Below are 12,223 nucleotides of genomic sequence, written 5' to 3' on the forward strand. Positions count from 1 at the left end.
TTTTAGTAGGAGAGGTAAATTGTGAAATATATTTCAGTATTTTATTCACTCATTTTGAATTAGTCACCTAATTACGTTATACCACGGGGTAGCTCCACATCCTCACTTATGAAATTGAACCAACTCAATATATATATATATACCCAAGGGTTTATGAATCAATTTTAATGGATTAAATTTTGATTTAATACGGAGCATTACATTTTGTTCAATATATCACTATATCAGTATATATTTTTAGAAATAATACTTGAATTTTATTTTATAATTAACCAAAATTAATATAATTTGTTAGAGTTGCTAAGGGATATGCATGTAGAGGTAGTCAGGTAGATGATTTGATTAATTGTTGATACATACATGCATATGCATGTTCATGTGTTTGTTGTGATCAACTGTCCTTCCAACACTAATGTTTAATAATCAATCAAAGTTTAAGGAATATAGACATTATTATAATTTATTACACTCAATTGATTATTAAATGTTTAAGAATGTGTTGAGCTTATGTTTAATAATATAAAAAAGAAAAAAAGAAATGTAAGCAATTAAATGATGATTTTGAACCCCAGTAAGAGTAATGAATCTTTCTATTTCAATAGGTTGAGGAAGTATATATAAATAAATACTATATTGTAATAGAGTCAGTAGTATTAAAATGATGATTTTTAAGTGACGAGAAACTTTTAATGATGTTTGAAAAGAATACATTTTAGTTGTTGAGAACTTTCTTGATTGATTTTATATTCCGGCGGAAATATTTAGGGGCCAAGCTTGTCTTACGGAGTCTCAAAACGACATAACGCAATCATTCCACAGTTGAAGAGTTGGCCGGAAACCTGTCCACCACGCGCTCTGGACGAGCGTATCAGTGAGCGCAGGCCGGGTGAGGTTAACTAAGGTTACGGATACTGACAAAGGGAATTTTTCCTTTTTAACTATAGTTAAAAAAAAAATCTCCAAAAGTCAATAACTGTTGTGCTCATATTTCAGAGCACATACAGTCAGTAAATGGATTGTGTCCATCTCATATCGCATTATTATCGCGATAAATTGGTGAGTCAAGATAATTCCGTTTTACCCACTCATTTCGTGGAACTGCCAGCACACCAAATATGCGCTTCTCCAGTTTTATTTATCGAATTTCACTGTAGTTAATTACGGAGTACTTAATTAATTACAACCAATCAACTATACAGTATACAGTACCGAAAATATTTAAATACTTCTCTAATTTGTAAGAAAAAAAAAACAGAAGTATATCATTATAAATTAATAAATATATATGAGACGGATCAAGCGAGAACCTTATGCGCAAGAAAGGAATGAGAACTCATCGCAGCTATTCATTTGTCCAGATCTAACGGATCAAAAAAATTATTTTTTTAAATCACAATGAAATTTTCGTAAAATACGATGAAATGCAAGTCAATTGTGTTAAAAGTGCAAATAATAGTTTCATACAATGCATCTAATTGCAAGTAAAATGTATTAAATGTGCAACAAATAATGTACACCGAACATCAATGTTAAGTGCACCAAACATTATCATTAAATTCACTAATATGAAAGACGTTATCATTATGTGCAGCAATGTAAAAATGTAAATTATTTGCGGAAAATGGTGTAAGAAAAATCACTTAAAAGTGTAATTATTTGTTTTTTACTTAATAGTGCAAGTAATTTTACCTTTGAAATAAGGGTCAAATAGGTTATCGAATTGCACATAATAATGCAATTAAACCGCTTAACTTAAAAAAACTACACTTAAATTTTTAAACAACCATTTTCATGCAATCAGTCCATTTATAGATTTTTAAATTTTTATCAGGTCATCTCTAATTTAAAATATTTTATAAAAACTATTATGGAGTATTAAAAAAACAGATTGTCTCCCGCGAAAACGAAAAACCTTCTTTAACATTGGACCTTATTTGAGATAATAATGCATTATTGTGTGCAGCATAATTGATGTCTTTAATCATGTGATCTAAACTTAATGACAACCAAGATTGCATTGAATGGTGTAAATGAGTATAGTAGTATTTATTAATCTGCTGAAATTTTGTTGTAGCTAAATTTGGTTCTATCTTTTACTAAATGATGAAGAGTGTGAAATATTCCTTCATTAAATTAACTGCAAATTTTACGACTATCTTTCATTAATTATAATAACTTACTCCGTATTAGGTTAATTATTTAATTATGTTTATACTCTTGACTCGTTTGTGATATATATTCATTTTCTTTTTCTACTTTATTATTTGTGAAATGACAATTTTTATCAAACTAATAGTAGAATCTATTATATCAATCTACTCGATAACAAGTCTTACTTAACACTTACTTTGAGAGTAGGGTGAGTTTGGACTCATTGTGTGACGAAATGTACAATAATGTGAATTCGATTAGGAGATTTGTTAGGAAGAAGAAAAGAATATTGTAAAATTGTTCGGTTGTGCTTTCATAATTTATGTAATATAGAATTTTGTTAAATTTGATGTATTTTGTGATGACTTGGTTACAATTATTATTTTATAAATAATTAAAGAGAAAAAATAGGTACCAACTATCCTCTAATATTGTAGTATGATGATATTTCTGTTCAAAATACATGAGTATTATATATATATATATATATATATATATATATATATATATATATATATATAATTAAAATACTGATTTTTTTAAAAAGAATATAATTTTAGAAAAATGTTAGGGGATGTTTGGTTCATAAAGGAAAACATTTTATAGTGTTGGACCAAGGATTTTGTTTTCTATAGAAGATGAGAAGAAAAAGTGAATAGATTACCTATTTTACCCTTGCTTTATTTTTTAATTATATTACTTTTATTAATTTGTAGGGGCATATAAATCTTTATACTCATTATTCCTTACAATTCCAAATCTAACCAAACAATAGAATTAGTATTCCCAGTAATTCTTTTTCCACCAACCAAACAATGAAATTCATCTTCCTAGTAATTATTTTTCTATGGAATTCAATTTTCACTTCCCTTAAAATATTTTCCGCGAACCAAACGAGCCTTTAATGATTTGACAAGTTTTATTTTATTTTATTTTATTTTTTTATTTCAGGGGCAGTAAAAACCGAGAATATACGTATTTAAAAAATGTAATGAATCGTCCTCCGTCCGTGCTGTCTCTCTCTCTCTCTGTTCAGTTGTTCAGATCTGAGGAGAGAGAAAGTAAAGATAAGTACAAAACCAAACCAACACGAAGAGCGGAGGAGAGAGAGAGAAAATGGAGGTTTTGACTAGAGAGAGAGAGTAGAGAGTAGTAGGAGTGTTTGTGTGTGTATTCCGTTAACAACAGCGGCAATTTCTGAGGCGGTGTGTCGTGTATTCTGTTTCGTCGGTTCGGTTGAGAGGGCCGATTCACTCGGCCTTTGTTTCGCCCAAACTCCCATATCTTATCGCCGATTAATACCCGATGAGTATTGTGTAAGGACATTCAACATTCACTCTTTTCATGCATAGCTCTCTTTCCTTCCTTCCTTCCTTCTGATGCGCTCTGGGATCGCTGAAGATTTTGGGTTTGCAGTGAGAGCAGTAAATGCTAGTATTCAATTCAATTCAATTCCAGTCATACAAGCTTATATAGCCCCTTAATCCCACTGTTTATAGCTCCCAGACTCTCTGAACAGCATTTACGTCCGTATATGTATATGCATATGCATATATACACGGTTATGACCTTCTGCTGTAGAGTTTGATTTGATGGAGCTCTAGAGAGGACTCGCTCAGACCTCTTCTTAATATACATGTGCAGTTCTTCACGTTTCGTCACAGGTAAGCTTCATAGATCTCTACTATTCTGCTTCTCTCTGGCTCGGTATGTATATCTGGTGTATTTGTGTAATATGTATATATAATGTGTTTGGAGTGTCTGTGTGTGTGTATAGATACGTACGTATTACGTATACATAGACTTGTGTGGTTTATGTGCATCTGTATGTATAGATGTGGTTTACTGTAGTGTTGTATGGACGTTTGTGGGTTTAGACTTTAGAGGATTGTTGTTAGGTTCTGAAATTGTTGCTATTGCGATTCCAGTGTTTACTGAGGAAGAGTGAAGGGAGGTTTTCAGTGGGAGTGGCAGTAGCAAGGAGGAATTGAAGATTAGGGAAGAGACGAGGAGGGAAATTACATCTGAAGAGGAAATGGAGTCGTGCGAGAAGAATTGTTTGGACTCGCAGCTATGGCACGCTTGCGCCGGCGGGATGGTGCAAATGCCTCCGGTGAACTCGAAGGTTTTCTATTTCCCGCAAGGCCACGCGGAGCACACTCTCGGCAATGTCGATTTCTCTATGCTGCCGAAGATTCCACCTCTGATTCTCTGCAGAGTCGGCGCCGTGAAGTATTTGGCCGACGTCGAGACCGATGAGGTTTACGCTAAGATTCGGCTGGTTCCGGTTGGGAACAATGAGCCTGAGTTTGAGGATGCGGTTTTAGGGAGCAGTGCATCTGAAACCGCCGAAAAACCTACTTCGTTTGCTAAGACGTTGACTCAATCAGATGCCAACAATGGTGGCGGTTTCTCTGTTCCCAGGTACTGTGCGGAGACGATCTTCCCGCGGTTGGATTACACGGCCGATCCTCCTGTCCAGACCGTGGTTGCTAAGGATGTTCATGGCGAAACGTGGAAGTTTAGGCACATCTATAGGGGGACGCCAAGGAGGCATTTGTTAACAACAGGGTGGAGCACTTTTGTGAACCAGAAGAAGCTAGTTGCTGGGGATTCGATTGTGTTCCTCAGAGCGGACAATGGAGATCTATGTGTTGGAATCCGAAGGGCGAAAAGGTGTGGCAACATTGGCCTCGACGCTCCATCCGGATGGAACACCGGTGCCCCCGGAAGCTATGGTGGATTTTCAGCTTATTTGAGGGAAGATGAGAACAGAATCAAGAGAACTGGTATTAATGGAAACCCAAATTCTTCTGGTGGGGGTTTTAAGGAAAGGGGAAAAGTGAAGCCGAAATCTGTTATTGAAGCTGCATATCTCGCTGCTACTGGGCAGCCTTTTGAAGTTGTTTATTATCCACGGGCAAACACACCGGAATTTTGTGTTAGGGCATCATCTGTGAATGCAGCAATGGGCCTCCAGTGGTGCTCGGGGTTGAGGTTCAAGATGCCGTTTGAAACTGAAGATTCTTCTAGAATAAGCTGGTTCATGGGAACAATATCCTCTGTTCAGGTTGCTGACCCCATCCACTGGCCTAATTCACCATGGCGGCTTCTTCAGGTAATGCAGCTCCCAGGAATACTATGTTTACAAATCTTAGACAACTGGATCTATTTTGTGAACACTTGTTTGTTTTGTTTTTCATAATCCTATGACTGTTTTCATAATCCATGTGAAACTTTAGGAGTATTTGATTTGTGGCATTAGTATGTATTAGGAGATGTTTGCTATTCTATTTGATGCTGCTAATGGTTTATGACTAGTATGTCAGATGGATTTTGGTTTTGAGGGATCTCTTCAATGTCTATTTCAATTCTCAATTTCTGTAGTAAATCTGTTTGTTATGGACTTTGATTAGCTTATTTACATTCTGGTTTTCTGTTTCCATCTGCACTATACTATAGGTGACATGGGATGAACCTGATTTGCTGCAAAATGTGAAGCATGTGAGCCCGTGGCTAGTTGAGTTGGTCTCAAACATGCCCATGATTCATCTATCACCTTTCTCACCGCCAAGAAAAAAGTTGTGTTTACCACAAGATTTATTGATTGACGGTCAATTTCGAATACCGTCATTTTCAAGCAACCCCCTTGGGGCCAGCAGTCATTTCTGTTGTCTACCCGACAACATTTCTGCAGGCATGCAGGGAGCCAGGCATGCTCAATTTGGAGGACAGTTATTGGATCTCCACCTTAGAAATAAAATGCAGTTGGGACAATTACCACCAAGTTTCCGGCAGCAGATTGATTCTGAATCTAAAGTTTCTGATGGGATGATTAAGAGCCAAAAGGAGGGCAATGAAAACACCTCTTGTTTGCTAACCATTGGGAACTCTGCTCAGAGGTCAGAGAAAACTGATACCGTGATGACACCTCGATTCTTGCTCTTTGGTCAGCCAATACTCACTGAGCAGCAAATGTCACATGGCTGCTCTATTGATGCAGTTTCACAAACTTCAACAAGAAAAATTTCCAGAAGTGAGATGCAATTACAACCAGAGAGATCCCATATTGACCGGAAAGACCTTCCAGGAAATCTATCAAGTCCTACATTTTTCCTGAATCAAGCTTGTCATGTAGCTGAACTTGGCCAACATACTGGTCATTGCAAAGTTATCCTAGAGTCAGAAGATGTTGCTCATACTCTTGATCTCTCAGTTCTGGGGTCATATGAAGAGCTATACAAAAAACTTGCTGACATGTTTGGAATAGAAAGATCGGAGATGCTACGCCACATAATCTACTGTGATGCAACAACAGGTGCCCTCAGACAAATCGGATATGAACCATTCAGGTACTTGACTATTTTTATTAACTTTTATTCCCACAAAAATTTATTCTTTGAGGCTTTTGATTAGCAAAGAGGCATATTTTACAATGAATTGCAGCTCAAAGCCCTTGCCTTGCATTGTTTAATTTAATTGCAGTGAGTTCAAAAGGAATGCAAAAAGATTGACAATCTCAAAGAATGCCGGCAGCAGTGCTGGGAGGTAAATGTCAATGTTATTAATATATTATTTTCATTGAATGCAAAAAGTTAAAAACTCCCTTGCCCTGCATTATTTAATTTAATTTGCAGCATGTCAATCATTCCAGACACATTAGAAACATAGACAACACTTTTCTGGATAAAGTGCATCTTCTCAAGTACATTTTCAAAAATAAATGCTTAAATGGCGAGAGTATATAAAACCTTAGCAAAGGCTTGCTTTGTGTGATGTCATCAAAACATTTTGTGACCTAGCCTTTAATCTTGGTAATCTTTTTATGCAACAATGTATTGATTAAAAACCTCTGTTTGCTTCCAACTCTTGATAATTCAGGACATGGGTCACTGGTTTCCCAATCCCAACTGCCGAACGAGGGCTAAATTCCTCAAACCAGGCGGGTGCTCTCAGCATATTTGCATAGGCGCACCAGCACCAGATGGTCGATTTCAGAGAAGAATTCAATTGCATATTGACAAGCTTCTCGAAAGATCTTCCGTTAAATAACTAGTCAATTGCAAGTTTCTTTGCGACGGTTAGTCTCTCCCCATTGTGTCTAGTTCGGATAGAGTTTGACGTTCAGTTGTTAGCCGTTCATGGCTACCTGCCTGGTAGCACTATGAACAGATGTGGTGTGATGTTAGTATTGACGACTGATGTGTAGCAGCAAGGCTAGGTATTGATGATAGCTAGCAGAACGTGAATTCTCTTTTAGGTTTCCAATTTAATATGTTCAGACAAAGTATTTGGTGGTTTCAAATTATGTTCGTTGCTCTACCTTGCAGATCTTTGTGTTAAATATATGGTGCTGCATGAATTTGAGATTAGCTAGGCACGCTTTCTTGCTTCAATTTTGCACCTTTTTTTTGTATGAAATATAATTTATTTAATTAATTATTAACAAAAGTAGTTAATTAATGGATAATTAATAAAATATTTGAGAATTTAATATTTATTTTTAAAATTGAGATAAAACACAAACTTAAGCTAAAATTCAAACTTGTAATATCTTATGAACACATTCTTTCTTTCTTATAATGGATCAATAAGTTATTCTCAAAAAAATAATGGAACAATAAATTGTTCTTATAATGAAACAAAAGAATCTTTTTTTTTTTTTTAATAAAAAAGACAAGAAAATGGACAGGCAGGTTGTAATAAAAAATTGTGATTCCAAAGAGTGAGACTAGTAGGCAGTTAAATCAGGTTGGTGAGACAGAAAGCATTGCGCTCCAACAAGAAGTGTGGGATGCGTCATCAATTTGTTGTGAATTTGTAATCTTTGAAAATTTAAACCTAATTAATGTACTCCACATAATAATAATAATAATAATAATAATAATAATAATAATAATAATAATAATAATAATGTCGTCTAATCAAACATCTCACGTGCGGCCTCCAATCGGGTCGCCGCCTTGACGGTTGGGACTGTTTTGTTTCTGCCTCTTTCTTCTCACCAAAACCTAAATACTATTCTTATTTGATTTTTATTAAATATCAAGAATTACAAATTGAATTTCTGGTTCCTATTTAATATTACAGATGATATTTAAAATGCTCTTTTGTTAGCAAATTTCATATGATGTGACATGTTAATTGTGTTAAAATCAAGTTCTCTTAATTAGACAATTACCTAATTACAATATAATATGTTAAATCTATCAATTATTTTTGCCAAACATAATAGACATTAGCCTTAACACTTCATATTGTATTAACTCCTAGAAATTTTAAAATTTTCAATCACCTTAAAGTGGTTGAAAATTCAGAGTTTATGATTGAAAATTCGCATTCCAATCACTTTGATAATATGAAAAAACAATCATTAATATTATCAATAATTAATACAAGAGGTTTAAAATTTTAGATAGTTAAGTTGTTGAACATGTTATATATATTTTTAATCATGGGTGGTCATACATTTAAAAATAATAAAAAATTAACTGCAATTGTTGAAAGAAAAAAACAATCTTGGTGAAGGTGTTTATGAATATTTTCTTGATGAAAGAAATCATGTGATTTTTTTTAAAGAGAAATTTTTTTTATCATTTTTTTTTTGTTCGTCCTTCACTTCTCATTCTTTTTTTTTTTTTTTTGAAAGTAAGGAAGGGGGACACCCAAGTTACACAGTGGGGCTATCTATTTGTCTCCATACTGGTATGCCAATCCTATCTTCTTTTAGGAAGAGCTTGAGTTCCTCCGGGGCAGCGTCGTAGATCTTTAGGCCCGCAGCTGGACAGGCTAAATTGGCTAGGTAATCTGCAGCTCGATTCTGCTCCATGGGAGCATAAGCTATAGTCCAGCTCGCAATGTTGCTTAGCTCACGCCTACATGCATGGATGATGTTCCTTGCAACAGTATCCACCATCCCGTCCTGATTAGCGGCTTTGACTATCTTCATAGAGTCGCTATCGAAACAGACCAATCTCAATCCCAGGCTGATTGCTAGCTGAATGCCTCTCAGAGTCACTTCTCATTCTTTCTTCATTGTATTTTTTTTTTAATTTTACAAAACAAACAATATTATAATTTATGACGTTAAAAGTGTGTATGTGTGTGTCCATATATATATATATATATATATATATATATATATATATATATATATATATATATATATATATATATGTATATGCACTCAAATTGAGGAATAATGAAAATAAAGGGCATCCCAAAAGCAAATGATAAAAAAAAAAAAAAAAAAAAAAAAAAAAAAAACTTATTGATGGTCATATTTTACTTTAGGGACTAAGGACCTTGTTTTCCATTGGTATCATGTTGTTCACCTATGTAGGAAGTGTTGGGTTCGGTGGAGGTTAGTTTGTATATTTGGGTATCTCCATTCTCTTGTAATAAAAAATATTTTACTAGGATTTTATTCAATCACTTTTACTTCATGATATGAAAAATAAGGGGTAAGTTATTTTATTTTATTTTTTGAAGAGAAAAGACTAATGCATTAAATCAGAAGAAAGACAATCAACAAGACAAAGAGGCGGAGTGTCCAGCCACTCCCCTTAACGTGACTCAGAAACGGCTTCTCGAGCAACAATGTGGGTAACACGATTTGCAAATCGCTTAACCAAAAAGGAAGACTACACCATTAATCATGGATGCAGTTTCTTTAACATCATCAACAATAAAATCAAAAGCCGAATTAAACGGGTCTGAACATAAAATGTAAACGAGATGTGAATCAATTTCAATATCAACGTCTCCCATCCCCATTCTCTTAAGCCAACTAAGTGCTTCACTGATGCTCACCACTTCGGCCACTTTCGCACTGAAGTTGCCTAGCAAACGAGTGCCTTTTGCTACTAAGGGATAAGTTATTTTTATTATGTAGGCCCTAACAAAAGTGTACACATAAAATTTTTTTTACAAGAGTAGAAGTTTAGAGTAAAAAAATAAGAGTAATTTTTTAAAAGAAAATTTAAAAAAAAAAAAAAAACTTATTGATGGTCATATTTAACTTTTCATTATAAAAGATAAATAAATTAACTGTGTTGCGGACCAATAAGAATCGTTACAAACTGATAAAACGACATAGATTTGGTGAGATGGAAGAGTGGGCCATCAGATCACTGCGGTGGAACCCACATCGTCAGTCGTCACGTCACAATCCAACAGGACGCCGTCTACAGTCTACAGAAGAACGTTAACGTGCACGCAGCAACGGTTCTTTAACGTTGACGGTTTGGTGGATATTTTATCACCGCACGGTAAAAAACTATTTAACAACGAAAAAAATGGGGAACCTAATTTCTCCCGAGAAATCTAATTCTCGTCACGCCGGTTCTTATCAAATTTCCTATCCGGCCCATTCTATAAACCCATTTATATACGGGACCCATTGCTTAGTCCATAGTCTAAACTCTTCATCGATCTTGAAATTGGGCCTTAAGGAAATTGCACCAATCATTATATAGTAGACCATAGTTCAAACAATCATTATGCTGTGGAATCGTGGAATCGTGTCCATCTTGCAAGGTGAATACAATTCTATGTTCATAATTATGTTCACAATTCTATGATCATAATTTTTGAACTATATATTCATAATCATGAACAGTTTTAGAACTGTGTCCACCTTGCAAGGTGGAACGGTTCAACAGAATAATTTGCCTCGTTCAAAGCATTGCCCTTTCTTTTAATAAAAAGAAACTGCAGCCGTTGCACTTAACTGATATCGTATTTATGATGTGTTTAGAATAAAATGAAACTAGTGTATTTAAAACGAAACTGAATAAGATGTCTAATATATTGAATGTATATTGTTAAAGGAAACTGTAGTTGAATTATAATAATACTTTAGTTGTGTTGCAATGAAGCTATAGTATGTATAAAATGAAACTGAATAATAAGTCTCACATATTGAATTGTGTTGTCAAATGAAGCTATAGTTGAATTAGATGATACTTTAGTTGTGATGTAATGGAACTACAGTGTGTATAAAATGAAACTAAATAACATGTCTCACGTTTTGAGCGTATATTGTCAGAAGAAACTGTAGTTGAATTAGAATGATACTTTAGTTGAGGTGAAATGAAACTACAGTGTGTTCAAAATGAAACTGAACAGGATGTGTCACATATTGAGTGTATATTGTCAAATGAAACCGTAGTTGAATTAAAATTATACTTTAGCGGTGTTGTAATTAAATTACAGTTTGTATAAAATGAAATTCAATAACAAGTCTCACATATTGAGTGTATATTGCCAAATGAAATTGTAGTTGATTTAAAATGATATGTTAGTTGTGTTGTAATGAAACTACAGTGTAAATAAAATGAAACTAAATACGTCATAAAAACATGATTAATTGAACGTAATGTATGCTGTTTTTTTTAACAGACTATATGCTAACAATCCAACAGTTATACCATGGACCCGGGTCCACCTTGCAAGGTAGACCCGAGTCAGTAATACACAAGTTACTGAGTGTTCAAAATTTGAATTGTGAACATTTAGTATGTAAATCGTGAACATTCACTATATAAATTGTGAACAATTAGCATATGAATTGTGTATTTTTAGATTCAGTTCCACCTTACAAGATGGACCTGAATCCACATTGCAAGTGGACCCGGATCCACCAAATAATTTGCCCTAACAATCCAACAAATGTCCATTGTTTGTGCTGCTGAGATCAGCCCAATGGAAAGGCTCATTTATACATATTTTAAGTTTTTAAAGACTAAAATAAGTAAACATTTATACAAAATAAAACTTTCGAAAGATTAAGTCCTTGTTTGGTCAAACCGTCAAAATAATTATTTGGAAACTATGAGTTTTTTTTTTTTTTTTTTTTTTTTTTTTTTTTTTTTTTTTAATTTTAAAATAAAGACTTAATTCATCAAATCCTCAGCAAAACATTGAACAAGAAAATGAAGAAAAACATCAAGCAACTCTCCGCAACTTGACTCATAAACGGCCTCCCGGAAACTATCAATTTTAATTCGCATTTTTTGTATTGAAACGCTGAAAGAAGAAACAACAACGTTTCTTAATGGCTTTTTGGAAT

At 34.2% G+C, this 12,223-nt stretch overlaps 1 protein-coding gene across 1 annotated transcript; it reads left to right on the forward strand.

The window, feature by feature from the left end:
- The first annotated feature begins 3,179 nt into the window (after positions 1-3,179).
- LOC109193017 (auxin response factor 18-like) lies at positions 3,180-7,480 on the forward strand. Its single transcript, XM_019343778.1, has 5 exons — positions 3,180-3,815; positions 4,080-5,269; positions 5,614-6,503; positions 6,637-6,699; positions 7,033-7,480. The coding sequence occupies exons 2-5, from the start codon at positions 4,187-4,189 to the stop codon at positions 7,118-7,120; spliced, it is 2,124 nt and encodes a 707-aa protein (XP_019199323.1). The 5' UTR covers positions 3,180-3,815; positions 4,080-4,186; the 3' UTR covers positions 7,121-7,480.
- Positions 7,481-12,223: the final 4,743 nt, after the last annotated feature.

The sequence above is a fragment of the Ipomoea nil genome, unplaced genomic scaffold (assembly GCF_001879475.1).
Source record: "Ipomoea nil cultivar Tokyo-kokei standard unplaced genomic scaffold, Asagao_1.1 scaffold1834, whole genome shotgun sequence".
Lineage (NCBI taxonomy): Eukaryota > Viridiplantae > Streptophyta > Magnoliopsida > Solanales > Convolvulaceae > Ipomoea > Ipomoea nil.

Excerpts from the sequence above, each read along its gene's own strand:
- LOC109193017 (XM_019343778.1), top strand. The coding sequence starts at position 4,187 with ATGGAGTCGTGCGAGAAGAATTGTTTGGACTCGCAGCTATGGCACGCT. Across the intron at positions 5,270-5,613 it reads CACCATGGCGGCTTCTTCAG|GTGACATGGGATGAACCTGA; the intron begins GTAATGCAGCTC and ends ACTATACTATAG. Across the intron at positions 6,504-6,636 it reads ATCGGATATGAACCATTCAG|TGAGTTCAAAAGGAATGCAA; the intron begins GTACTTGACTAT and ends ATTTAATTGCAG.